The 27,810-nt window shown below is 52.7% G+C and overlaps 9 protein-coding genes across 9 annotated transcripts; 4 read left to right on the top strand and 5 right to left on the bottom strand.

The window, feature by feature from the left end:
• Positions 1-2,094, bottom strand: J4E84_009633 (uncharacterized protein; the record flags this gene model as incomplete). Its single annotated transcript, XM_049392195.1, has 4 exons — positions 1-941; positions 991-1,875; positions 2,013-2,020; positions 2,090-2,094. 4 exons carry the CDS (start codon positions 2,092-2,094, stop codon positions 1-3), a joined length of 1,839 nt encoding a protein of 612 aa, XP_049240176.1.
• Positions 2,095-5,683: 3,589 nt separating this feature from the next.
• On the top strand, positions 5,684-10,744 carry J4E84_009632 (uncharacterized protein; the record flags this gene model as incomplete). The annotated part of the gene is made up of 3 exons (XM_049392194.1): positions 5,684-5,754; positions 5,826-8,230; positions 8,757-10,744. 3 exons carry the CDS (start codon positions 5,684-5,686, stop codon positions 10,742-10,744), a joined length of 4,464 nt encoding a protein of 1,487 aa, XP_049240175.1.
• Positions 10,745-10,824: 80 nt separating this feature from the next.
• On the bottom strand, positions 10,825-14,790 carry J4E84_009631 (uncharacterized protein; the record flags this gene model as incomplete). The annotated part of the gene is made up of 1 exon (XM_049392193.1): positions 10,825-14,790. The coding sequence occupies one exon, from the start codon at positions 14,788-14,790 to the stop codon at positions 10,825-10,827; it is 3,966 nt and encodes a 1,321-aa protein (XP_049240174.1).
• A 389-nt stretch (positions 14,791-15,179) lies between these two features.
• On the bottom strand, positions 15,180-17,861 carry J4E84_009630 (uncharacterized protein; the record flags this gene model as incomplete). The annotated part of the gene is made up of 3 exons (XM_049392192.1): positions 15,180-16,130; positions 16,184-17,112; positions 17,165-17,861. The coding sequence occupies 3 exons, from the start codon at positions 17,859-17,861 to the stop codon at positions 15,180-15,182; spliced, it is 2,577 nt and encodes an 858-aa protein (XP_049240173.1).
• Positions 17,862-18,378: 517 nt separating this feature from the next.
• On the top strand, positions 18,379-19,429 carry J4E84_009629 (uncharacterized protein; the record flags this gene model as incomplete). Its single annotated transcript, XM_049392191.1, has 2 exons — positions 18,379-18,540; positions 18,590-19,429. 2 exons carry the CDS (start codon positions 18,379-18,381, stop codon positions 19,427-19,429), a joined length of 1,002 nt encoding a protein of 333 aa, XP_049240172.1.
• A 1,239-nt stretch (positions 19,430-20,668) lies between these two features.
• J4E84_009628 (uncharacterized protein) lies at positions 20,669-22,720 on the top strand (the record flags this gene model as incomplete). The annotated part of the gene is made up of 2 exons (XM_049392190.1): positions 20,669-20,718; positions 20,767-22,720. 2 exons carry the CDS (start codon positions 20,669-20,671, stop codon positions 22,718-22,720), a joined length of 2,004 nt encoding a protein of 667 aa, XP_049240171.1.
• A 411-nt stretch (positions 22,721-23,131) lies between these two features.
• Positions 23,132-25,278, bottom strand: J4E84_009627 (uncharacterized protein; the record flags this gene model as incomplete). Its single annotated transcript, XM_049392189.1, has 3 exons — positions 23,132-24,108; positions 24,163-25,081; positions 25,219-25,278. 3 exons carry the CDS (start codon positions 25,276-25,278, stop codon positions 23,132-23,134), a joined length of 1,956 nt encoding a protein of 651 aa, XP_049240170.1.
• A 678-nt stretch (positions 25,279-25,956) lies between these two features.
• On the top strand, positions 25,957-26,868 carry J4E84_009626 (uncharacterized protein; the record flags this gene model as incomplete). Its single annotated transcript, XM_049392188.1, has 2 exons — positions 25,957-25,991; positions 26,040-26,868. 2 exons carry the CDS (start codon positions 25,957-25,959, stop codon positions 26,866-26,868), a joined length of 864 nt encoding a protein of 287 aa, XP_049240169.1.
• A 357-nt stretch (positions 26,869-27,225) lies between these two features.
• J4E84_009625 (uncharacterized protein) lies at positions 27,226-27,670 on the bottom strand (the record flags this gene model as incomplete). Its single annotated transcript, XM_049392187.1, has 2 exons — positions 27,226-27,330; positions 27,419-27,670. The coding sequence occupies 2 exons, from the start codon at positions 27,668-27,670 to the stop codon at positions 27,226-27,228; spliced, it is 357 nt and encodes a 118-aa protein (XP_049240168.1).
• Positions 27,671-27,810: the final 140 nt, after the last annotated feature.

Here is a 27,810-nt window from a genome sequence, read left to right as displayed (position 1 = left end):
TCACCCCTTCAAATACTTCACTCCACTCCTCGTACCCCCCTTCACAACCCTTCCTGGCGACTTCGACCTCCGCTCCTTCGCCATCTGAATCACATGTTCGTCGTCAAGAACAACCTCTTTCCCCGCCCTCGCTTTGCGCGCCGCTCTTCCTGCTGCAGCCGCTTTGCTCACCTTCTTCGTAACCGCTGTGGTTTTGGTAGTCTTTTTAGCAGGCTTGGTCTTGGTGGACGTGACAACGGTGGTGAGTTCCTGAACATCCTTTGCGAGGTCGTCGTCAGAAAGCTCGTCGGAGTCGTCAGATTCATCGGGCTGGAAGTGGACGGCTTTACCTGGAGACTTTTGCATCTTGGTTCTGCTGCTTTTCCGTGAGGAAGAGACGATAGACTTGGAACGCTTGGTCTCAGGGGTATAGTTTTGTTCGCTGAGACTGCGTTTACGCTTGGGCTGTTTCTTGGTGGTAGTCTTGGGGGTAGCGACGTTGGTCTGACCTGGGGTAGAGTGCGGCTTGGGAGGTGAAGCTCGGGTAGACTTTGGCTGACGACCATTTGGCTTGTTCGGGATGACCACCTGTGGATGGATACTAGTCTTAGTCGGCGATGCAGGACTGGGAGCTGCAGTACTGACACCGCTTTGGCGTCTCGGGCTACGCTCGAGGGATGTCGCCCGCTCTCGGTTGAGCTTCCTAGCGACAGGTGAAGTGGTTTGTGGGGTTCGTGTAGGTATTTCCAGGTTCGCCTGCTTTGCTGCGTTGAGAGCTTCTTCTGCTTTGCGGACCTTTTCACGAGCTATGCGAGCTGCCGACTGTGCCGCACGAGCTTTGTCTCCTATAGCATGCGCATCCTCGTCTTCTAGGCGTGGCTGATCAATACTGCGGCCAATAGCACCGGTACGAGACTTGACAGGTGTCGTGTTGACAGCATCGCGGATCGTTGTAGGATCTACTAGGTTAATGTTAGCGAGACACATCCAAACGAAAAATACATTGCTCACCTTGAGTTCCTGCGGAGAATTTGTCCAGGAAGACTCGTGGCGTATATTTATAGTTGCCGGCGCGCACTTTGTCATCGTTTTGGTTTAATTCTTCCACAACCTCTTCCAGACTTCCAGGAGTTCCCAAATTGCTGATCTCCTCTTGAACTTCGGCACTGGGTATCGGAAGCTTGAAGCGTGACCCAGACTCGTATACCGGGAGGTTCTTGTACTGCTCCAATTCAGGGCGATCAAACGGTATGTTGGTCTCGACAATCTTGCCCTCTGCTTTCATTTGCTTGCCAAATTCGGAAAGATCAAAGTCAATCTTGAGACTCTCCCAATGCGCCATCTGGAAGGTTTCTGGAAACGGCAGCGAGGCTGGATAGTTCTTGTGCCACTTTTCGGGTTCGTTGTTTGGGCCACCGTACTTGAACCGTTCCTCGCGCCGCACCTTTGTTTCTGCCGCAGGCACTTGTCTTCGGGGCATGGACTGAGGTTCGTCCGGTGTATCGCCTCTTCGATAAAGAGCTTGCGCTGCAGACGGCGTGTAGGAGTCTGGTGCGTCTTCTATCATCACCGACCTAGGGGAATCCCCGCCTAACGAAGACGATGAATCTTCTCGCGCAACCTCTTCCTCATATTCGAGCCGCGCTTGACGAATCATAGCTTGCGCGCGCTCATACAGCTGGTCGTCGAAGTTGCGCTCTTGCGGAGGAAGTCGCTGGAGGAGATCCTCGTCGATCCTCTCAACGTGATTCATGTAAGTGCTATCAGTGTCATCGCCTCCTTCGTTATCCAGGTAGCGGATCGCTTGAGCTAATCGTCTGTCGTTGATCTCTCGCTGTGTCGGCTCCTCCTCGCTGACCGAGGGGACGTTTTCGAAGGCTGAGATATCCATGAGATCTGGGGATTGGGCCATCCCAAGATTGCGATTTGCAGACGCCAAATACTACTGGAAGCGCCTGTTTTGGTCTGTGACAATGTTTGTTCACTTGAGCGCATTAGCAGGTATATTTCATTCATGCAGGCAGCAAACATACCAAGACGTCTATGCTTCCGACGATTCTTGAACCTGACCAAGCGAAAAATCGATACGTCTCTTGCCATGATATCGGACGGCATTTGAGTGTGCAGTAGTTTGTAGGCGTCTTTGTCATAACGGCTGTGTACTGGACAAAGGCCACCTGAAGCAAACAGCTGCGGTGTCTGCCGCAAGCGGCAACTCTACTTGGGGTTGCTTGATCATTCATACCAACCTTGGAACGTCGTCTTCTTTGTGCGTATCACAGACATTTAGATGTAGTTTACAGCTATCGTCTCGGCGACAGCTTTCTCTTTAGCTGCTAGATGTAGAGGGGCCACACGGTTGAATTTAATATGTGAGATTCTGCGTACAGGTCCATGTACAGAAGCGAGCGGACTTTGATGTTCCTCGCTTAATCGGCGCTAGGCCCGATTGGAAAGTTGGTCGCGAGTTCGATCCACGACATCTGTCAGGTAAAGTAGCTTTTTAGTCCACTATATTTCCAGAGATAGCATTTCTAAGCCTAAACGTACCTTTCAATTAGTTCTAACTAGGTTTAGTTTGGCAAGGCTTAATTATCTAGAGCGCGTGCGAGTTCTAACCTAGAGCAACGCTTATTCACTACCTAGATACCTAGGTATATAGGTACTGTAACTTTGCTTACTAGTAACATACTAACAAAAAACAAATTCTAGCCTTTTGAGCAGGTTTTTGGCTAGAAAGTATATATTTTACAGTTTCTCTCTTGTCTTCCCGCTATGTCGCAGTTCTGATGCGTTCTTCTTCGCAGCAGCTGTGAGAAGACTCGTATCGTACGCACCGACTATAAAGCGAGCTCCAAGATCATGTACGGCGTATTGCCAAAGGTCTGGTCGATTTGCTAGACCAGATATACCCCATTGCTTTCCATGGCGCCTCGCGGCTGTCGAAACCATTTGGAGAATCTGTAAGTACTTCGGATCGTCCCATTGCCCAAGGATGTCAAGCTCCATACTTATATCCATTGAGCCTACTTGCAGGACGTCCAAACCTGGTATACCAGCGATGGAATCCAGATTCTCTATAGACTGCAACGTCTCTATCATCACCATCAGCGTGACCTCCTTGCTTTTCAAGATCGACGCGGCATCTTCAACTCTGTGTTTGTCGTGATCAAGGAGGAGGCTTGGATGGATGGAACGATGTCCTAAAGGTGGATACTTCGTGCATTTCACAGCATTGAGGACATCATCTGTGGCCGTTTTAGCTAATCTCCAGTCAATTTCAGAAGATTTCCTCAGTTACCTGCGTCTCGGACGTGAGGGACTATGACTCCCGCTGCACCAGGTTCCAAGAGCCTTTGAATGAAACCATTTCCACATTCAGCAGGCACGCGAACGAAGGGCGAAACGCCAATGTTATTCGCAGCACGACAGATCTGTCCGACTGAGTGGATGTCTAGGCATGAATGCTCTAGGTCGATGAACAGCGCCTCGTAGCCAGCTCGTTGCGCTATCTCGCAGATTTCCACGGTCGCTATCAACCGCACTCCCAATGCCTGCTCCGTTCGTTATTCAGGTACTTAAGTATAGACTCATCGAGTCATTGGCTTTCATACTGCACAGACTCGCTCTTCTTGCACACAACGACCAAGACATCCGTGTAGGGTGGCCATCTTGGATGTTCTAGATGTGCTCAACGGACAGATATTTGCAACTAAAAGCAACGTTTCTCAAAGCTCAAGTGGGAGTGGTCCAACGTTTTCGCAATATGGTGCATCGATCCCACAAGGCTGAAAGTGATTTGCCACGAAGTCAGCCTGATGCGCCCATTCTGCAGCCAAGGAGAGATCAGCGCTCACCTCTGCGAATGGGCCTTGGTTCTTACCGCCATTGATCCCATGATCTGGTCATCTGTAGCGATTGTAAAGGTCATCGAATATGCCTGAGTATAGCCGCACGAATAAGGGGAAGATGCCGTATCTATATCCGTAAGCATCCAAGAAGCGTGTGCCAATATGCAGCTACTTGACGTCAGATCGGTGTGTTTCTTATCGAGAAAGAACTATTGGAGGCAAAATGTAATACCCCAGGGTAATCGAAGAGATATGAGAGGGTGTGCAAGATCTCGTGCAATGCAAGGCAAGCTGGCGTCCTTAGAAGCCAAATTTGACTCCGTCTTAGCGTAGATTAGACGCTCTAGTTCCAATCAATCACTCCACTGCTCGTGTAGCCCCGGTGTTTAGATGAAACCATTTTCAAGGCAATCATTCCGAGTCGAAACACCCACTCACAGAGTGCCGCCTACGACGACATCAAAGCATACGTTGCAGAAGATTGAATGCACGCGGCTGCGATCACTCAGATATCTACCTTCCTTTTTGCGAAGAGCATCGTATGTGGTGTTTCCAAGGACACTTTCTCCTTGGGCGCACACGCACTCCGTTTTGAGGCACCGGTAGAGTTGCCTTCGACGAACATGGCAGCAAATTTCTTCAACATATTGTATGAACCGAGTAGTGCGGACGAAGTCCTCATTGAGTATGGATATGTGACCGCTTGATATTGCAATAGCTAACGCCAGCACAGTATCGTAGCTGTTCACGGGCTCAACCCATCAGGCAAACAAAACCATGCTGAAGCGACATGGACTGCGGAGAAGAGCAAGAAGCTGTGGCTTAGAGACTTTCTCCCCGAAGCCCTGCCGCAATCTCGTATCATGATCTACGGATACAACTCCAGCGTTGCTTTCGGCAGCACGATCATGGGTGTTGAAGATGCCGCCAACAATCTCCTTAATAGACTCTGGATCAAAAGACGAGTAAGAGCTATATCATCGTTTGAATGTGATGATACTAACTTGTACCAGCAAGCTGAGAGCCGTCCCATTATATTCATTTGCCACAGCCTCGGTGGTATCATCGTCAAACAGGTACGCGAGCTCTGGCTGTAGTTGATAAACACGAAGCTGACCTCGGCTGCGTGATCAGGCCATGATTACAGCTCGCCTCAACACCAAGTACGAAGCCATACACCTTGCTACATTTGGAATCGTCTTTTTTGCGACTCCACACACCGGTAGCAAATGGGCCACTCTCGGAGAGATCGTGTCCAAAGTCGGCCGAGCGGTTCTTCTAACCCCACCAAACAATTTCCTCGAATTTCTGAAAGAAAATTCGCATGCTGGGAGGAAATTAGTCCAGGATTTTCGCCACTGCATCGAGAACTACCATGTCATCAGCTTTTATGAAACCGTCCCTCTTGAAAAGCTTGGCATTGTGAGTACTTTGATACAGACTGAGTAAACGGCAGTGCAGCTAATATGAACAGATCGTTGACCAGAGGTCAGCTACATTGGGACTTGGCGGAAAACTGGAAGAGCAAATTGCCCTAGAAGCGGATCATCGAACGATATGTCGGTTCGAGTCAGAAAAGGATGCAAGTTATGAGCAGGTTTCGAGCAACATCGCAGACATGGTAGAAAAGGCAATCTCGGAAGCCAAAGGGAAAGCGACGAGCAGAGCTCGTACTCCTCCGGTCGATCTCACCCTTTCGTCCCCTATAACAGAACATGCACCGTGTACGTCGTGCTCAATCCAAATATGAGTTGTCAAGAATTCTAACCATCTTCATTGCAGTCATATGCTCTTATGCGCAAAATCGCGACTATGTGAGCAGGAAGGAGCTGTTTGAGAGACTCACCAAAACCATGGGGGATAGCGGTGACCCCGGAGATCAAGTCGAGGGCAAGGCTGCTTTGTACGGGCTAGGCGGAGTGGGGTAAGTGTCCCAATCAAGGTTGTACTGTGTGATAAGCAGAGATACCGACCACTGATACGTTCCTGCTTCAGAAAGACACAGATCGCGCTCAAGTACGCATACTGGAGCCGCGAAAGATACCCTGATCGAGCCGTTTTCTGGGTACATGCGTACAGTCGCGACAAATTCATCGATGCGTACCATATGATCGCCGAGAAGTGTAGCATCCCCGGATACCAGGGCCGCAAATCAGATCCAGTGGACATTGTGAAGGCTTGGCTTGAAGAGCGGGGTAACGGAAACTGGTTGCTTGTGATTGATAACGCTGACAGCCTCGACTTTGATCAACCTCAACCATCACCCGGCCTTGCTTCAGGATACGGTCGCTTTTCCACAATCGCTCCACAATTAGCCGATCTACTACCAAAGTGCCCTCATGGGTTTGTCCTAGTGACTACACGAAACATAAGGATGGCGTCTATACTAGCGCAGCAGAACCTCATCTCTGTGGTTAGAATGACCGAGGAAGAAAGTTTAACACTTGTTCACAACTTTCTACCGCACATTGACTTCAACGATGTTGCAGTAGCCAAAACAGCTGACGAGCTAGTGGCAACGCTCGAACATTTGCCACTCGCGCTAGTCCAAGCGACTAAGTACATCCACCAGAAGCACATCAGCATCACAAGATATCTCCAGATATACAACGCGAATGAAAAAGACGCCTACACTCTTCTCACGGAAACAACAAATACTGCTTACGAAGATCGCGACCCACGACGGACGGCGGTTGCCACAACATGGTTGGTCTCTTTCCAAGAGATAGAGTGTGCTATGCCATATGCTGCTGAGTTGTTGTATTTGATGGCATTTTACGACTTGAAATCGGTTCCTGCGACCCTTCTTCGCAAAGACGGTGCCACGATTGGAGCATTCTACGAAGCCATTGGCAAACTGCTCGCTTACTCTTTCATAACTCGAAATGAAGAGCAGGATGATCAGCAACCCTGGAGCGAACAGTACAACATGCACAGACTGATACAGCTTACAACTAGGAGATGGCTCGACACCCAGTATGAGAAAAGACCTTGGTATCTTTCTGTATTCGGATATGTACCATACATCAGTGGCATCCGTGCAGCAAAGCAAGAATCGAAGTTGCTGATATGGGCCATGAGAGCACGAGATCGAATGCTTGAGAGGTTCCCTTCCGAAAGCTATGAGTCCTGGGATTTATGCGCGGCACTTCTTAGGCATGCGCAAAGTGTGATCAAGTTCATTCGCGAGTTAGAACCTGTCTTTTCTGAAGAAACAGACACCCTGATGGACAGAGTTGCTACGTACCTGGTTGACAGAACGGAATTGAACGAAGCCGAGACTGCGTTGAACGAACTACTCGCGGTCAGGCATCAATATCGCGGTCAAAAGGATGCGAAGACTATCGACGCTCGAAGCCAACTTGCAATGGTAAAATTCAAGCAGGGAAACTACCGCCAGGCCGCAATAGGCTATGAGAATGCCCTCCGAGACTATCAAGCTTGTCATGGCGCGCCCGAAAGAGTCATCATGGACACAACTTGGCGCCTAGCGAATGCAATGTTGGAGTTGGGAGAATACGGGCAAGCAGAAGATCTTTTCAACAGGGCGATTATGGGGTACAAAACCGCTGAGCGAATGGATAGCGACCTGATACGGAGTTCAACAGGCGCAATGCAAGGTCTCGCCATCCTTTATGAGAAGCAAGGCAAGTTTTCGGAAGCAGCAGCACTACAAGCACAGACAGTCGGGCTCCAGATGACTCATCTCGGCGAAACACATCCAGAGACTCTACGTACTCAACAACATCTGGCTATCGTACTCAACAAACAAGGCCGAATACCCGAAGCAGTCAGCATATATCGCAAGACATTGGTCAGCCAAGAGACTCGACTCGGCTGCGACCACATCGATACCCTCCGCACAGGACGCAACTTCGCAAACGCATTAGTAGCAGACCACCAGTACCTCGAGGCAGAAACCCTCTATCAACGCGTGATAGCAGGTTACGAACGCCAACTTGGTGCCCTACACCCAAGCACCCTAGGGTCTAAGCACAATCTCGCAAATGCATACCTCCAACAAAATGAAGCGGCAGCATCTGTCAAACTTTTTCAATCTATCCTGGAGAGCAAGCGCGAAAAGCTCGGCGTTCAGCACCCTAGCACACTCATGACGCGACAATGTCATGCTCACGCGCTTGCGCACTTAGGTCAAGTCGAGCAAGCGGAGAGTGAGTTGAGGGAAACCTTGGGACAGCTTGAAAAGGTGCAGGGTGTCAAGCACCCGGATACCTTAGAGACAGCATACAACCTTGCATGCTTGCTAGAGAAGCGTGGTGAAGTAGATAGCGCGAGGGATATGTTCGAGCGGGTTGTAGCGGGCAGGATTGAGAGATTGAGAGTAGAGCATCCGGACACCAGCAAAGCTATAGCACGCTTGTCTAGACTAAAGGCAAAAGGTTAGGTACCTAGGTAGTAAGCAGCTCTTCCCTCATTAAATCTTCTCAAAAAATCGTCTATCTGTCCCTTCGCAGAGCACGGAATAAGTGACGACATTAGAGTAATATAGCTAAAGTTCTCTTGTAAAAAGACCTCTTAGGCTTAAGCGCGAAAGACAGAGAAGGATATCGGAGGGACGGTGGGAAGGCTTACTCGAGAGACGAGTGGGGTGCCCCTAAATGCCTCGGCTCCACAGCTCCCATGGTGCCCACTGCCGCTAGCTGTGTGGTCAAACGTCACTAGCTGGCGACAACGGGGTGTCGCGGAAAGTTGATGAGTGGATTGTATCTGATCAAGTCTCATCTGTTGTCTATGCGAATATTGGATATTGCGCGATTGTAGCATTTTTTATACGTTTCGTTGTGGCTCCAAATCTATTGGCTACCGGTTATGTCAGGTAATCTCGCGTCAGCCTGTAACCACACGGCGCAGCTCGCTGACACATTGCACTGCCAGTTCTTCCCTTTGCGCTGCCCGCCGCCGCAGCTGGTCTCGCGTATCTTAACGGCCGCCATGGCTTCACCTTCGACTGGCCCCTCTTGTCCTCCTTCATCGGCAGCAGCATCGCCGGCGCGCAGCAGGAACGACGCGACACGCTGAACCTCTTCTACGAACTCGAGGCGCATGCCCACTCCTCTGCGCGCGCAGACCATGCGTGGATCATCTTCCAGGGCAAGACATGGACGTATGCGCAGGCTTACGACGTGGTGCTGCGGTACGGGAACTGGCTGAAGAGCAAGGGCGTGGAGAAGGATGAGATTGTCGCAATGGACTTTGTCAACTCAGACGTCTTCATCTGGGTCTGGTTTGGCCTCTGGAGCATTGGCGCGAAGCCCGCCTTTATCAACTACAACCTCTCCGGCAAGCCGCTGGTCCATACCGTCAAGACGAGCACCGCGCGCTTGGTGCTGGTGGACCAGGAGAGCAGGGACAAGTTCAGCGAAGACGCGCTGAAGGAGCAGGGCCTCACTCGCGTCCACCACGCAGACAAGGTCAAATACACGTTTGAGCAGGAACCGTCCGACGTCCCACAATCAGTCAAGAACCAGACACAGACTCCCCAAGCCGCCGTCGAAGCAGGCGCCGTCTCTGAGCCTTTGACTGCGCAGCGAAACCTCGAAATCATCTTCTTCGACGACGCCCTGACCTCGACCATCCTCACGCACCCGCCGACGCGCCTCCCCGACTCGGCTCGCTCCGACCAAAAGCGCAGCAGCATGGCCATGCTCATCTACACGTCCGGCACGACGGGCCTGCCCAAACCCGCCGTAATGTCCTGGGGCAAATGCGGCGGCGGCGCAAAGTTCGCCGCAAGCTGGATGTCACTAAAGAACGACATCGTCTACACCTCCATGCCCCTCTACCACAGCTCCGCCTCCGTCCTGGGCGCCTGCGCCGTCCTACGCGCGGGCAGTACAATCCACCTATCCAAGAAATTCTCCCACAAAACCTTTTGGCCCGAAATCCGCTCCTCACACGCCACAATCCTGCACTACGTCGGCGAAACATGTCGCTACCTGCTCTCCGCGCCGCCCTCCCCGCTCGACAAACAGCACCACCTGCGCGCCGCCTTTGGCAACGGCCTGCGCCCGGATGTCTGGGAACCCTTCAAACAACGCTTCGGCATCGCCACAATCTACGAATTCTACGCCGCAACCGAAGCCCCCGGCGCCCTCTTCAACTGCTCGTCAAACTCCTTTTCCAGCGGCGCAATCGCCCGCAACGGCCTCCTCGCCAACTTCCTCATGACGCGCAAACTCACCCTCGTGCGTATGGATCCCAACGCTGATCCCCCGGAGCCCCTCCGCGACCCCAAAACCGGTCTGTGTCACATCAGCGACTACAACGAACCCGGCGAGTTACTAGGTAAACTCGACGCGGACAATATAAAAGACGGGTTCCAAGGCTACTACGGCAACGAGAAGGCGACCAACTCGAAGATCATTCGGGATGTAAAGGCGAAAGGGGATGCGTATTTCCGGTCTGGCGATCTCATGCGCTGGGACGCGGAAGGGAGGTTCTGGTTCGTCGATCGCATTGGCGATACGTTTCGTTGGAAAGCGGAGAATGTGTCTACGGCTGAGGTATCGGAGGCTGTGGGCAAACACGAGAGTGTCGCTGAGGCGAATGTATACGGCGTTAGTGTTCCGGGACATGATGGGCGCGCGGGGTGCGCGGCGATTGTGTTTGAGCAGGGGGTTGGTGAGGTGGGGGAGAGGTTGCTTGCGGAGCTGGCGCAGCATGTTAAGAGAGAGTTGCCGGCGTTTGCGGTGCCTGTTTGGATTAGGGTCACCAGGGAGATGCAGTTGACGGGGACTAATAAGCAACAGAAGGTTGAGTTGCAGAAGGAGGGGATTGATCCGAGGGTTGTCGAGGAGAAGGGGGATACGTTGTATTGGTTGAGAGACGGGACTTATAAGAGGTTCACGGTAGAGGACTTGAAGAAGATCGAGGGCGGGAGTGTGAAGTTATGAGGACATTAGAATGGATGTTGTATTGTGTAAGATAAGGGTTGGGTAGATGTAATGATAGACGATATTGAGATTGTTCCAAGTCACTTGGCTGCTTTCCCCTTCCGCGTCTTCCTTGGTTTCTTCGCTGTGGGCTCCTTGTAAAGCTCATCTTCTTCCTCTTCCTCAACACTGACAGTCGCATCTCCATCCTCCTTTTCAGCCAAAGACACAGGCTTACTTGCAGCCTTCCTCTTCTTCCTGCCTGTCCCGCCAGTAGTCGTCTCATGCACAGCTTCTCCCTCTCCACCTGCAGTCGCCACTCCATCTCCTACCTCTCCATCCTTTCCCGCCAACCGATTCAACGCAGCACCCAACCTCTTTCCAGCCGCCCCAGTACCCTTCTTCTTCCCACTCGGCCCACTCTCCGCATTCCTCACTCTCGGCGCAAAAGCGCCAGCCCCGACACCCCCCTCAAAGAACCGAGTAATATTCGCCTGCGTACCCTCCTTCTCCCTGCGATTCATATCCTTGATAACAGGGACAAGCACCTCATCCGTCCTCTCAGGACTCCATCCAATCTGAGAACTCAAGAAAGAACGCAAAGCAGCTAGATCGGGGACACCCCATTGGAACGGCTCAGGGTCACTGTCGACCTCGGGATGAAGATAAGCTTCCGCTACGCGAGGATCTGGGAACCCTGGCGGTAGAAAGAGTTTGGTAGCCTGATTCTTGCGAAATCGTTTTCGGAACGGTTTCTTTGCGTCTTCTTCCTTCTTGATTGTCCCACTTTGGACGCCATCCCACCATGTTCGGAAAGACTCTAGGTCTTGAAACTCGGAGAGGATTTCTAGCGCGGTTACGGGCCCGATGCCTGGAATGCCTGTTGTGTAGTCGCTGCCAAGTAATTGGGCGATTGCAATCATCTTCTCGCGTGTGAGGCTGAATTCATTGGTGAGGTCTTGGGCGAGGTAGCATTCGACAAATTTGGCTGCGTTGAACATGTTCTTGTAGACACGCGTACCACCGAAGAGGAAGGTATCGGAGTCGTCGGTCACGATGCCGTCCACGAGGCCGAGTGTGACCAGTTCAGCACATTGCGCTTCGGCTTCCATGGGGGCTGTGATGTACGGCAGTCCGAACAAAGTTAACAAGTGCTGGCACTCGGATATCATGGTCTGGGTGACTTCATCCGCATCTCTACGGTCTTTCTTTTGCTGTGCACGGAGCTGTTTGAGCTCGTCATCGAAATTGACCCTGGCTGCAGTGTTGTTGGACAGTTCTTGAGCGAATCGCGCATGCTCTTCTGCTTCTTTCGCTAGAGATGCGAAGAGTTCTTCGTCCTCGGGATCAGAGTACTGATCCGAGTCGTTACCTTCAGGCATGTCTAGAGGTGCGCTGTCATCTGCTACGCCACTGTGGGGGACGATAGGCTTTGTCAGATCGTCTGGACCTTGCAAAGGCGATAGCTCCCTTGGTGGTCGACGTGGTCGTTCCTGGCGAATGGGAACATTCTCAAACACTGGCGATGGTGATTTTGGGGGTGCAGCTGCTGAAACAGGTTCGCCCTGCATAGGCACGTCCTCAAACTCTGGCGATGCCGACTTAGTAGGTTCGGTCAAATCGGCTGTCTCCGTTTGCATGGGTACATCCTCAAACTCTTCGGATTCTTCGGACGGAGACCTTGGAGGGTGCACAACGATCGGCTCTGACTTCCCGTCAGTGGTCGACTTCTGCTGTACATGTCTCTCGTCTTCAGGCTCGCTCTCAGACCAGTCCACTGGCTCATCATCAGAATCATCCGCAAATGGGGTCTTCTTCACCAAACTAGGATCTTGGCGGGGAGGCGACTTCTGCTGCGGAGAAAGCAGTTTAGGGGGCTCCGCCTTGACTTTGTCAGCGAGATCGCCCATCCTCAATTTGGTATCCTCAATTGGAACGTCTTCCATCTGTGCATCAGCCTCGTCGTCTGAGTCGATCGCAATTACTTGCTCCTGATGCTGGCTAGCGGGCGCATCCAAATCGATAACCTCCTTGGTCTCTGGCTTTCGAAGGGTTGGGAGCTGCTGGAACTGGAATCTGGACTTTTCCTCCTGACGTGCTTCTTCCCACTGTTCCTTCTCCTCTTGCCGCTGAGCATTCACTTCTTTTGCAATATCTCTTTGGCCGCTGAACCACGGTGGAAGTGGCACAGCATCCTTCTTATCCTGCCCATAGTCCTTCTCGAAACCGCCTGCGTTGTCTTCTTCGAGCTTGTCCATTTTCTTCTTGCCTAAAAGAGAGTTGCCTAGGTTGAGTCTTTCGAAGGGTAGCGGCCCATCAAAACCGGCAGCGTTCTTCGGCTTTGGCATAGACTTGACAGCGGGTGCTGGTGCTGGGCCCTGTTGTGTAAATGACGACTTCCTTGGTTTAACTGGGCGTTTGGACTTCCGAGACTCCGCTAGTGCAGCCTGTAAGTCCATATCCTCTTCGCTGTCGCTTCCTTCAAAAGGGCCTTTTGGAGCAAGCTTGTTACTGCGTTGATTGGCAAGCCTTGCGATAGCCATTCCAGAACCCTTCGTTCCAGCGAAAGGATTCGCTTCAGCAGCACGCTTCTGTTCAAAAACTTCACGCACCGGATCGTCGTCAGATTCTTCAGCAACCGCTTGCTTCTCGGGCTGCATTGACAAGGCAATGGCTTGCTGTAACTGCTCGTTCTCAACATCATCCCCTGCATCATCTACATCGTTCGCCCCGTTCATCGGAACGTTCTCCCAGTCTTCCTCTTCTTCGTTATCATCCGCAAGGAACAACGAGTCTGGATCCTGGTTGACCGGGGTAGCCCTTTGCGGTTTAGACTGTACTGGCTTCTCTTTCCTCGACTTGTAAAGGTTTCTGCGTCGTGTCGCAAGCTCGTTCGCGATGAACTCACGGCCCTCCTTCTCTTGAACGCTCAAGCCCCCCTTGGGCTTTGGCAGCCTGTTCAGGCCCTCAATAGGAACGTCCTCGAAGTCTTCATCGTCCTCCCATTCTTGTTCTTCTTCAGCAGGACGCTCTGGTAGGTCCACGTTGATCGGCTTGTGAGCTTTGCCCTCTTCCTTGTTCAGCACAACTCCGAGGGCCCAACCGCCTTCTACTCCGTCGTTCTTGACGAGAACATACTCCCTATCTCTCTCGCCCGCAACGCGATTGAATCCGCCTGCGCCAAATGCATCGTCGTTCATCCCGTTGAGGTTCATCAATCGCTGCGTAAGTTCGTTACGTTCGCGCACACGCTCGATTTGGAACTTGGAGAAAGCCATCCTGTCTGGAAACATTGCATCAAGCTGTTCTTTTGAGTGTCCCATCCTGAGTCGACTTCGTAGCCTGGCTGCGTTCAAGATATTGTACCTATCAGCCGGAGGCAGGCTCTGGAAGAAATGACCATCGAAGTCAATCTTGGAGAAGTCATAGACATTGATATCTTCGCCTCTGTCAAATTGACGTGCGTACTCCTCCAGCTCTTCGAGCGACATGACTCTGGGATCATTCGCAGCCCCCATTTCTGACATGGACTTGCCCAGGTCCGGAAGGTGATATTGGTCCTTCTTCTTGAAGGTGCGATTTTCTGTTCGCTCCTGGGGCGTCTGCAGAAGCTCCTCCGCATAGACCAGATTATCGGGTATCTCTTCCTCCTGTTGCGGTGGCTCCTCCCTTGGGTGCTTTGCAGCTTCTTTCCTCCTCTTCTCTTCCTCCTCAGCAGCCCTCTGCATTTGTATAGCCAGCAACTTTCCAGCTGTACGAACCGCATCTTCTCGTCTACCTTCACGTCGCGACTTGCGGTTGTTGATGGTTTGTCGCTTCAGCGCCGGTGCGCCGCCATCGAAGACGAAGACGGGCTTGATGCCGATGAAGAGAAGCTTGCATACTCGGCGAAAGAAACCGACGATATGGCTGTTCCGCAAAGCGTTTCCTTCCTTGTCGCGCACGGCCTTGAGGAACTGGTATATCCAGATGGAGGCATCGACGGCGAGGCGCTTCTTGTTCAGCGTTTCGATCTTGATCGGCCGCGCGCAGGGCTGCAGAACGGTCCAGAGGCCAGTGACACCCATGGCGCTCTTCTGGGGGCGTTTTCCATCTGTTTGGAGGGATGGTAGTGGTCGTCGAGTTAATTTCTGAAAGGCGTAGGCTGCCGTGTGATCGCGCGTTCAGAGCGTGTTCTCGATGACGACATGCCAAGCCTGCCAAACGCGACTATCACGTGCGTAAGCGCTAGCGTCGTCGCGAGAGCATCCGGACATATGCGAGATATAAGTCTCAAGAAAAGATAGAAGAACATTATGAGGCAAGGGGATTGATGATGCTAGATCATGCCTTCGTACACTGTCTACGTTCTATACGACTTTCGCGGCCTCAAGAAGTGTGTCATAAGCTGAAGATGAATAACTTTGCCATTAATATTCTTACATTCTAATCTAGGTATAAGGTGAAGGAAGGCAATCTATAAACCCTGACCCTCGAGACCAAGACCCACTCCAACGTTTTGCACTTCGTCTCGGTCTTCCTCGTCGTCACCGAAATCTGCTGCCTCGCCATGATCCTCAGCGTCCTTCATACCAGCATCGGTGTCGCCAAACATGCCTCCTTTGTGCTGCTGTCTGCGCCTTGATACATCTTGACTTCCCTCGGCATCATCCGAGTCGTCGAAAACTCTACTCTGCTTTCTTCCCGTAGGGACGTCTATAATGTCGCCGCTTGGTCGAAATTCGAACATCGAATTAGGACGGTCGTGACTGAATGGCGAATCGCGGGGACGAGCTCTGAGGGCTGTAGAGTGTGTTGTGGCTTGTGGCGACATAGCGGACCACCATCCGCTCAATCGTTTTCCCAACGATGGACTGTCGGGGGCGTCTGGCTTCTCGGCAGTGTTTGCTAGATCAACTGGCGCATTCTTCTTCTTACGACCGAATGTAAGGCCAAGGGGGAGATTCACTGGCGAGCTAGGCCGCGATGGTCCTGCAGTGGAGGAGGACTCTGATTCTGAAGCTGGGTATGGAGCCCCACCGTCAGGGCCATCGCTCCCTGTGCGCTTGAGCAAGCTACGAAGGTCTTCTTCACTGAGAGTGTTGACAATATCGTCATCGCGTGCCCCACGAGGTCTGAATCTCCGTCTTCCTTCCTGAATGGCATATTCCAACTTGGCACGATTCGCGATGAATTTCAGCTTTGGGAAAGCCGACTGTTGGCCAACATGTATCATGCGTGCTAGTCGCTCTGGGGTTGGGTCCGTGAGGATATATAAAAAGTCTGAAGGTATGGACTTGGGCCAGATGGTAATGGTCCCACTGAAGCGTTGTAGCCAGAGTTCACTCCAGTCCTGGCCTAGTGGTCGCGGTAGAAGCTCGAGATGGCGAAGCACCTTTAGCCATTTGTTGAGATCGAGCTTGAGATACTGGATCAATTGATTAGCATGCGTATTGAGACTCCGTTGTGTGGTTGACGTACTTGCTCTGTGGCGGAACCAAGGAAACCACCTCTCCATCCGCGTCCACGGCGATGGGTGACAGGTCGACCAACCGAGCCACGGGATGAGAAGAAGAAGATATTGATATGAGGGTTGACCTGGCTGACGATTGAAAATCGGACGTTAAAGTGGAGGTTCAACGCTTTTAGTGGAATGTCCGTCCGGAGACTTCCATCCTTCCACTTGTGTCCAAAAGAGTAGGGTGAAAGAGTGCCGTCCTTGTTCTTTTTCATGAGGACCACTGGGTTGAGAATTCCAGGCACGGCAGCAGATGCCAAAACTGCTGACCAGACAACACAGTCTGGAGCCGTGATGTAGTTGGCTAAGATGGTCGGAGAGTGGGGGTCGGAGGGCACGCAAGAGACGTTCAGTATACGTCCAGTCCTTTGATATGCTTCCTTGAACGTCAAACTGCCACGAGTCATCCAGGCGCACTTCTTTGCCCAATCGACGCTGTCGAATCTCGCTCCAGTCTTGTACCATCTCTTTGACCATGTAAGAATGCCTTCGTGGCAAGCCGTGATGCGATGGGCCAGAGCGGGTACCAGTAGTTTCTTGAGTTCGTCGTCGGTCCTCGTGCATAGCAGTGCAGCCACGAGAGCTCCACCAGATGTACCAGTGATGACTTCGGGCAGCAATTCGGCGTCCATCAGAGCCTTGGCCACACCGAAGTGGTAGTATGCAAAGGTCGCTCCTCCAGACAGACATAGCGCAGTGCGACCGAAGTTGCTGCCGAGGTGTTTGAACAGGGCGCGCTTGTTCTCTGCATCGAGCTGCGTGGTTTGTAGGAGGAAAGTGAGCGACGTCTCGGCTTCGTCGACGAATTTCTGGACGAGGTCTTTGGTTCCGTAGTATGTCTCGCTGTACAGTCGGGGGTTTTCGAAGCCTACGAAGTTGTTCTTCATGGAGGCTAAATGTGACGTTAGATGTGTTCTGCGGCGTGGGAAAGACGGGGCGCTTACCTTCTAGGAGCGCGCGAAGGTCCTCGACAGCCGTGTGTTGGCCTTGAGAGGCTTTTGATCCTGGCCCGCTCTTCTCTTCTGCTTCGGCCTTTTCCCGCAGTTTGACCATCTGCTGGTGTACTCTTGCAATCGTCTTGCTGTCGTAGTAGGCATAGTCGGCCTTCTCCTTCCACGACTCGTTGCCCAGATATGCGTCGAGCTCCTTTGCGCCCTCAATCCACTCTTGGTAGGATCGCGCATCCTGCAACCGCTGCCTTAGTCTCTGCCGTGTGCCTCGCCATGTGATCCAGTGCTCGTATAGGTATATGTACAGGCGAGTAAAGACGTAGGCGATGCTGAGGAAGAACAGCCACCCCAGCACGACCAGGAGCAGCGGCCACTTGAGCAGCACATAGACGAAGCCTTCGCGCGTCTCGTCCTTGCCGCGTCGCGGGGGCGCCTTGCTCTTCTTGCGCCGCTTGACGCGCTGGTGGACCGGCCGCCAGTCGTTTTGGGCGGAGATGAAGGTTCGATCGGGCGGCAGAGCCGTGAGGTCTTCGGTGGATGGTGAATTCTCAGGCGCAGCAAGGGCTTTCTCGAATTCGATAAAATGGTCTTCTTCGACAAAGTCGTTCGCGTAGTCGGGCAATAGGGTGAAGTCGAAGCCCGTCGAGCAATATGGCTCGGGGCCATCCGTCTTCTTGTCTACGTCAGCCATGAGGGGGAGAAACGTCGGGTGTAAATCGCATCGTCGAGACGGTTAGGGGAGACGACTCAGGTGATGTCGAATGGGCGTGTTGGCATGTGAGGCTCGAAGCTTCGGGTGCTAGCCAGTACGTCACAGGGCCCAGGCCGCTCGGAACCCTTCCGCCGGTAATGCAGAATTGTGCATCAACACCACGTCTCGCCGACACCAAGCCCTTGCCGACCTGCGAGGCATGCGACCTCGATGCAGAACACTCCAAGCCGTCGTCCGATCGCGAATCCTTCCGCCCCCGCAATGGAGGCCTCGCCGCTATCTGATGACGCTGGCCATCGAGACGTCTTGCGATGATACCTCGGTCGCCATAGTGGAAAAAGAGACTCGGCACGGCCGGACGACAGCGCAGTTGCACTTCCACAAGAAAGTGACATCGGACAATGCCGTCTATCAGGGCGTTCACCCGCTGGTGTCCCTTCTGTCGCACCAAGAGAACCTGGCCATGCTTCTCCATGAAGCTATGCGCTCTCTGCCGATGCGAGATGGAGGGATTCCTCCAGAAGATGCGCAAGCAAGCACAGTCGATCTCGCGACACGAAGGCTGCCTGATTTTGTGTCTGTCACTCGTGGGCCAGGCATGCGCAGTAATCTCTTCACGGGTCTTGATACCGCCAAGGGACTCGCTGTAGCATGGCAGGTACTGCGCGAGCTTCTCTCTACGGACTTGCTGCTGATACCGATACTAGAAACCTCTCGTCGGAGTCCACCACATGCAGGCTCATGCGCTTACGCCACGCATGGTCAGCGCCCTCGAAGCCCACATCGAGCCTGAACACAGCGGCATCTACGATTCGACGTCGATACAAACCACGCCAAAGTTCCCGTTCCTATCCATCCTCGCCTCAGGTGGTCATACGCTGCTCATACACTCGGCGTCTTTGACGGACCACCGCGTGCTGGGTTCTACAAATGACATTGCTGTGGGAGAGTGCTTGGACAAGATCGCTCGTGTAGTGCTGCCTGCAGAGTTACTAGAAACATCAAAGAGCACCATGTATGGAGCGCTCCTCGAGGCATTTTCGTTGCCCGATCGCTCCCGCAAGTCAATATCTGGCGACGCATCAACCCATGTAACGAAGCCACCAACTTATTCAGCCAAGACATACTTGGATGCTCATGGACACCTATACGATTGGTACGAAGTTCCGTTGAATCATGAAGACGCCATGCAGAAGAGCGCGACAAAATGGGGCTGGGCACTCAATCGGCCCCTGACTAAATCAGGTGGAGGTGTCAAGATCAACAGTCTTGAGCTGAGCTTTTCAGGTATTACGACAATGGTTGAGCGCATCGTTCGATTTGGTATGGATCCGGTCACTAGAAAATTCAACAAAGTCGAGCGAACGGCGGCAGACGTTAGCCTTGAAGAGCGCATGGACCTTGCACGCGAGACCATGCGCGCAGCTTTTGAGCATGTCGCTTCCCGAGTAGTTCTAGGCTTGCAGACTCAAGAAGATACTCTAGCCGTGCCTGCGGTTGTCATGGCGGGTGGCGTGGCTGCCAACTCGTTTCTCCGGCACATGTAAGTCTGCCTGCAGTAGCAAGAACACATAATTTCGTCGACTGGGATGCTAACGGCTGTAAGACTTGCGAAGACGCTTTGCGCCCATGGTTATCCGGATGTTGAGTTGCATTTTCCACCGCCCAAGTTCTGCACCGACAATGCTGCAATGATAGGTTGGGCTGGTCTTGAGATGTATGAAGCGGGTCACGTCTCCCCACTCAGCATAAGGGCAATACGCAAATGGCCTCTGGACAAGCTGTTGGATCCCCCGGCGGACGGGTAAAACTTTGACGTTACATACCACGTGCATGAACACAAATTGTGCGAGCATTCCTCGACACCTCGCCAAAACACAAAACATCAGCTGGTCCCTGCATTGGCTTCTTCATCAGCCAGACATGCGTCTATCAAGACCATGTCGGCTACCGGCAGGAAAGTATGGCTGGCTTCAAGCAGATGCCACACTGGCTGAAAAACTGCCAAGGACGTTATCTGTACGAGTATCTACAAGACTGATCTCGTCTTGTTTAAACATAGATGATCTGGAGCGTAGATGGACTGCATGGTACCCTGGAGTAAGTCGCTACCAGCTTCCACCTTTCCCAAAGCGAGTGTTGAAATCCTCGCCTGCCATTTTAGTCTGGACAAGAAAGCGCCAAGCATGTCCGCCTCCAGACCAGGCGAGGACGGTACACAGATAACGTTTTGAATACGTTGGGCGATGTAGAGCTGGATCCGTCTTATATGAAGCTGCAAGGGCATTGCATTAGCGACCCCGGACTTCTCGGTTGTTCGCATGCATGTCACGATCACATCAAATATCCAGCAATTAGCCAAACAACGTGCACTTTAATTCTGCCGACGGTCCCACGTTTCGCCAAATCAACGCTCTATAGAGTACGATTTATCGCTATATTTAGGCCTTTGCAGGTCATGCCACAGCTGCACCCGACGGCTATCTGGATATATTGCGCTGCGAGATCGAAAGCACGACCTAGAGCCCGGAACCACAACTATCAAGCATCGCTAATGCAATGTCTGGAGTATCGCACACGTGCAAGCGATGTTCCGTACGGCACGATGGTGTCCAGGCTCGTATCTTTCATTTACAGACAGTATCGTCGCTTGTGCGGTCAGGCCGGCCAGAATGGTGAGCCGAGCGAAGTCTATAACTCTGCCGTACATTCGCGAACATTGAGTTGATGCTGAGATGTCCTTATAACCTGTCAACCAATCCTTCGTGAGACTCTGCTGATTGAACATGGCTCCTGCAAGGAACACTGTGCTGGCACTGCTAGGCCTTGCCATAAGGTTAGTCATGTCTACTAAGCTGGCAAGCTGTCACTAACCTTCTTATAGCATTCGCGCAGCACCTGCTGGCTTACAACATCGCCAGATTGGCGTTCTTCCACCCAAACAGAGTGTCTCTTGGGACACTGGCAACTCAGAGCCCACCGAAGAGCCACAAGAGCCCGTTGTCCCATCCAAGTCAACTGATGAGATTAGCCTTGGAACACCATCGGGCTGGATCAGCTGGGAAACCACCGGCCCAGCTCCCACAAATGCTCCAGAAGAACCTGAGTACCCGCCTCCAGCCAAGCCTACGGATCAATTCAGTATTGGTACACCGTCCGGCTGGATCAGCTGGGAGACGAGCGGGCCTGCACCCACACCTGCTCCCCAAGAACCCGACTACCCTCCTCCTTCTAAGCCGACGGATCAGTTTAGCATCGGTAAACCATCCTTCTGGGTGAGCTGGGCCACTGATGGGCCCGAGCCAACTCCTGAACCGGAAGAGCCTGAGGAGCCTGGATACCCTCCACCTAAGCCTAGCGATCAGTTCAGCATCGGGAAACCATCTTACAGTATCACCTGGGACGGAGATGGTCCAGGTGCGTCCTCAACGCCTAAGCCAGAACCGACACCTACACCGGAACCAACGCCGCCGCCAAAGCCAACTTCGAAGTACTCCTCCATCGTAACTCTTCCCCCTATCTGGTCGAACTCCAGTATGACTAGCTCCGCTTCTGTCACGAGTTACAAACCTCCAGTGTCTTCTTCTACTAAGTCTGCCTCATCGAGTAAGATTTCATCTACCAAGAAACCCGGCTACCCTCCATGGAACCCATGGCCACCGAAGCCAACGACGATGAAGTCCACCGCAAAGTCCACTATGACGTCTACTAAGAAGCCAACTTCGACGCCGAAGCCGTCGACGACTGCTAAGCCAACACCTTCCCCAGCTCCAGTCCCCTCAACAACCAAGAGCGCTATCATCAGCCTCTCTCCGCCTAAGTTCAGCGTGAGCTGGGATTTGAATAAGAGAAACGCAAAACCAACTTCTACGACTACCAAGAAGTCTAAGACGAGTAAGACTATGATGACAAAGACTACCACGAAGAAGAGCACTTCAAAGAGCACGTCAAAGTCTACCTCCAAGTCATCATCAAAGTCATCTTCAGTAGCTACAACAACGCCTAAGCCTACATATACACCCAAGCCTACGCCTACACCAACACCATCTCCTACTCCAACACCCACTCCAACACCGACGCCCAGTCCTCCTCCCCCTTCCACAACCCCAAGTCCTCCCTCTACTTCCACCTCCACACGTTCAGCAGACATCACCGTAGGTCCACCCAACTACAGCGTAACCTGGGACTACGACGAGCCCGAACCAACAGCTCCTCCCTCAGAAGAAGAGCCCTACCCCTCCGACCCAGAAGAACCCTTCCCGGAGGAGCCATTTCCCGAGGAGCCTTTCCCAGAAGACCCAGAGTACCCAGAAGACGATTTCCCGCCCCCCTCCCAACCAACCCAAGCAAACAGCATCGGCCTGAACCCACCCACCGTAACCGTAATCTGGGGCAAAAAGCGCCAAGAAGACGATGATGCCTTACCCACATCTTCACCTAACCTCCCCGCAGACAGCGAAGACCCCGATGGCCCCATAGAAATCCCCGCTAACCCCGCGCCCACGCAACCCAACAGCGTCGGCCTCAACCCCCCAACCTACACCGTCATCTGGGGCAAAGAGAAGAAGCGCGCGCCTGAACCTACTGCCGCCCCTGCCCCCGCTGTAGCTGTAGCAGAACGAGAAGCAGTGCCAGCGCCGCAGAACAGTATTGGGCTGGAGTTCCCTTGGCAGAGTATCTCGTGGCCGAAGCCTGAGCCGCCGACGTATATCTCGTGGGGGAAAAGGGGGCCGGTTGCGCAGCCTACGGCTGTGCCGGGGAGGATGGAGACGGTTTATGTTAGGGGGGCTGAGTATACGGTTTGGAAAGAGAAGTATGTTACGGAGTTGGGGAGATGATATGAGAGGAGGTTGATGGATTAGTTGATAGGTGTGTGTGAAGGTCTGAATGGGAAATTGGTGGATGTAGCATACGTACCCTCGCTGATGTGTTTTCTCGGTATCCCGAATTCATCTTCTTTCCTCATGACTTCCTTCATCCTTCAGCTCGCTATGGTGCAACTTGATCACTCATTCTTTCTACTCCCATGTTGGATGTACTTCCTTTCACTCTCAAGGCTGGCAGACCCACATGTACACGCAAAGTCAAGAAGTATCATAGACATTACTTGTTTACGTAAATCAAGGCAGAAGTACCCAAAGCTATTGTACAAAATCCTAATTTCAATGCTCAAACCGGCAAATTGAACCACGGCAATAACTACGACCTGCGCTTGATCGCAGCCAGTTCCATGAGGACTGTGTTAGTGTCTACGCCCCCTGGCTACGCACCTGAAGCTTCTTAGGCTTCTTCTTCGTTTTCGGCTCTTCAGATGTCGTGGAGCCATCTGGCTTCTCATCCTTCTGCGCAGGGGCATTCTTCTTATCAGCCGCATCACCATCTTTACTAGGTGCCTGTTTAGTCGACTCCGTTTTCTTCAACTCTGGCTTCTTTGGTGTATCCTTCTTCTCCGCCGTGTCGTCCTTCTTAGGTTGTTGCGCTTCTTTAGGCTTTGGTTTCGTGTCATCTGCTTTGTCCTTCTGGTTCAGCTTCTTCGGTGCTTTCTTCGCTTTGCCAGATGCGACGGATGAGGCGAGGTCTTCGCCTTCTTGGACGTCTTCGACCATGAAGTTGGCTGCCATGCAGCGTCCGCCGTTCTGCTTGCCTACGTCCATGGGGCAGGCGCTGAATACAATTACTACGTCTCGCTCAGCGCGGAAGCGGACGTGGCAGCGTTTCTTGCCCTTGGGCTCATCGACGCTGAGTGTCACGCCCTTTGTGCCTGCGCCGTCACTGTGGGATGTACCTTCTGATTGCAGAGGCGCGTTCATGAAGAGATGAAGGGGTGTCGGTGCGATGTTGACGGAGATGTCTGCGCCAACTGCTTTTGGGCCTTTCAGTCCCGCCGTCTCGTTGATCTCCTTGAGTGCGAGAACGAGGTTCTCGGCACAGCTACCATGTTCCGCTGGCTTATCGACACCGAGAGCAGCGTATTGGTTCGCATCGCACGCCGCCGTCAGTGTATCGTGTGCACCAGGCGAGGTGTCTTCGATGAGAGTGACGATCGGGTTGCGCAGGTTGGTCAGGAGTTCGTCATCGACTTCGGGTACGAGTTTGTGCGAGGCAGCGCGCGTGTGTGGAAGAGAAAGGTACTCCATGGGAGGTTGCTCGGAGTTCGAGGGATTCGTCGAAGCGTAGGCGGAGTATACAGCGTAAGCTGAGGATGCGTACCCTGAGCCTGTTGCAGCTGCACGACGTTAGTGCAAATTCTCACAACGTAGTGTCGCGTCCGTTGACTTACCGGCAATAGTCCCAGCACCCACAGGTGTCTTCGAGAAATCGTACAACTGCTCCGCGTAGCTCTTGTTCGGATCGCGATTATGGCTCGACTTGAACGCGCTCACGACAGATTTGGAGTCTGGTACCTCGACATTCGGTACGTAACTAGAGAAGCTCTTTCCAGTCGGCAAGTACGAAGACCACTTCTTGGTGTTCTCCTCATTCTGCTTCTTCTCCTGCTCAGGGCTAGGCTTCTGCTCTGCTTCCTGCTTGCTCGCTCCACCTTTGCTACGGTACGGGATAGAAGGGAGGTATGACGCCCATGTGCGCTTGTTGGGCTGCTTTGACGATGAATCTGTGCTTTCGGTCGTCTTCTCGTTGTTGGGTGTATCGGGAGCCTGCTCGGGCGGGTCCTCAGCAGCTTCTTGCTTTGAGTCGTCGGTCTTTTCTTCTGTAGATTGCGTCTCTTTACCGTTGTCGTTACCATCTGCCTCCTTTCTTGGCTCCTTCGCCCCGTCATCTTCTCCTTTTGTCGCCTCTGTGGCTTTCTCTCCCTCTTCCTCAACGGCCTTCTTCATCTGCTCTGCTTCCTTCTTGAGTTGTTCGTCGTCCAGTTCCTTTCCTTCACCCTCCTCGCCGTCTCCATCGTCAGGCGGAGGTCCCAGACTAAACGCCCACATACTGACTACCTGCTTTCCGTAAGTGTTGATGACCTTGATTGTCCGGCCTCTGGGCACAAAAGTTGCAACGCCGTGGCGCGCAGGTATCGTTTGTAGTTCACCAGACATATCTTCGGTCGTATTGAACTCGTGCTGGTCTTCTTTGCCTTTCACCTTCTTCTTGCGCTGCTTCTCGACGGCCGACAATACAGAGATGAGCGCAATGCCAGCGAGAGCGCGACGGGAGGGGACTTGAGGCGCCGTGTTGACGGCTTGTATGCGCTAGTAGCGCAAGCAGAGAAACAGGATAGATGGATAGTTGGTAGACGGCCGTTAGTGTATCTGGCTGCCGGACGTTGACTTCAACAACGAGTAGTGAGGTATGGAGCGTCTACCATATTCACGGATCGGTGACGTACGTGGTGCACATCATGGCGGTTTGCAGCGCGCGATTCGTCCAGAACGTCGGCGGCGAGCATGGAACCCCATGTGCAACGTCCCGCGCGATCACCTTGCTAAGATCGCGGATGACGCAGCGTGGTGGAACCCTGTTTTGAGATGGGAAAAGCAACGGACGGGACGCGGTTGCGGTTGCCCCAGAGCTCGCTTACGCTTGTCGGTTTGCAGTAATCGCCCGTCAAGTGCTAGCCTTACACGCGCTGCTCATGTTCGCTATCCTTATGTGCGCTTCCTGGGTGTCTGTAAAATAATGCGGCTTTCTCCAACTCTTACAACGGCAGGAGCTATGGCGCGTTTGTCGAAGCGCCCTTCCAAGCATACTCGCGCTTCGCGACCTTTAGGGTAATGACAACGTAAAGTGATGATCATATTACACTATTGCTCAGACACGATCATCATGGTATCTTGTACTTGACCGAAAGCATGATTCTGTTCTCTTTTCGTGTGTGACGTTACTTCGGTATCTGTTTGACGTTTGCGGCACAGTGCAGAAAGCTGCATGTTCAGAAGACGTGTCTGGACGCCACAGGCAGGAAGACCATGCTGTACTACACCAGGCGCATACTACATGTATGCGAATGCATTGTACGACCCCGCATCGAAGGCGCGTAATCTCTCAAAATGTGTATAACACAATGCCTCCGCTATGTACCTACCTAGGTAGCTAGGCACTTTAGAGTTCTCCAGAAGTTGCAAAGATGGGTGATCCGTCAGAGTCGTGTTCCTTTGAGGAGTAAGTACCTCATACTGATCACTTGGCGTGGTGACTGACAACGTATAGTCTCATCCAATCGAAGCTGTTCACCTTCTACATCGGCAAAGAGAAGAAAGCGTTTGTTGTGCACTCTAAAGCGGTCGCCGCGACCTCATGGCATTTTCATGCTCTTGTGAACAATGGCATGTCACAGTCGCAGGAAGAGTCTGTAGACTATCCAGACATGGAACCGGATGACTTTGCCCGATTTGTTGAGTACTCGTACCGTTACGACTACACTGCACCGTCTTGGGTTCAGGATGACAAAGTCGCGCAGAGCGACAATAAAGAGGGAACCGACCATAGTGATGAGGATCCGTATCCGATTTCGAGCAGATCGCCAGGCGGAGCGAAAGGGGCAAAAAAGATGGCAGGCGCTAACTCAACAACTCAACCCCTGCGCCAAAGCTTCAGCCAGCGCGAATACCTCATGTCACAAGAGCCCAAGACCATAATGCTTGAACGCTTCCTGCCCCCAGAGAACTCCGCGCCAGAACAAGATTTCACACCTATCTTCTTAGCGCACGCACGTATCTATACCTTTGCCTGTATGCGTCTCATCGACCCTCTCAAACGCCTAGCTCTACACAAGCTCCACCAAATCCTCCTCAGGTTCAAGCTCTACGATCGACGAGTCGGTGATGTGGTTGAGTTGGCTAGATATGCGTACGACAATGGGGAAGACAGGAAGCCTGATGGATCCATCGAGGATCTCAGGAAGCTGGTGGTGGAATACATAGCCTGTGAAGTGTCGACCATCGGCAAGCATGAAGCATTTGCTCCCCTGTTGCAAGAGGGCGGAGAGTTTGTGGTGGATTTCTGGCGTATCATCGCTAAAGAGAATTTGTCTTTGTAGAGGAGGTCTAGAACATAGTAGAACTAATGATATCTTTTGTCTTCAAACACGAAACCTTCTTGTGAGCGTCTTGTCTTTCATGCTACGGGAGCCTTGTCGGTGATAATCCCATTTATTTCTGTTCTTGAACGCTTATTCCCAAAGTCGTCAATCTAGCATTGTCCAGTAGTGTTGCGGCAGCGGGCAGATTGGCAGTTGCTATACATCGTCCAAGCAGATTGCCTAAGCCCGGAGGACGCGAGTGCCTGCCCGGGTTTCGTCCCATACTCGTACCCCCTTCGACGCCTCCGTATGTGCAGCCTCAAACAATAGCGACGGCTATGTGTGTTTGCATGATCATGCTTTCCATACAATCGCTCAGGGTGCCGTCATGACAAATGCTGTCATAGCTTTCACCGCGTTGCCATCATGCGCGCGCAACAGCTCCGTAGCCTTTGGCTTCGTAAGTTCAAGTTCAGACACCTGTTTGTCCAAAAGTCAGTCTATGCCCAGTGATTCCAACATGTCTGCGCATCCATCTCTTGGCGCATCCATTCCAAGGTAAACGTACCAGCAGGTTAACATCGGCTGCCTCGATCTTGACATTCTTCTTCTCGCCTTCCTTCTTGTCCTTGACATTTAGCCCCTTCATCGCCTTGTCTAGTGCCTTGCCATCAACCTCTTTCTTCGGCCCATTCTCGCCTTCTTGGGGCGCGTCGAGGGTGGAGAGGGCGGCGGCGGCTTTGCGGTCATCGGCTGTGCTCGTGGGTGCGTGCGGGTCGGCGGCGCCTTCTTGGACGGTGGAGGGCTGGGGCTCGGCCATTGTGGATGTCGCGAGTAGAGTGATACAATTTTGAAGGCTGACAGAGCGCAGAGGGGGTATAGAGGGCTTGTATAGGCGACGGAAGATGGAGAGACAATGACGACAGTGGATTAGAGAGCTGAGGGTTGTGGGGTAGCTAA

The sequence above is a fragment of the Alternaria hordeiaustralica genome (assembly GCF_023758085.1).
Source record: "Alternaria hordeiaustralica strain BMP 2776 chromosome Unknown scaffold_30, whole genome shotgun sequence".
Lineage (NCBI taxonomy): Eukaryota > Fungi > Ascomycota > Dothideomycetes > Pleosporales > Pleosporaceae > Alternaria > Alternaria hordeiaustralica.
This window is presented reverse-complemented; position numbering and strand designations above follow the sequence as displayed.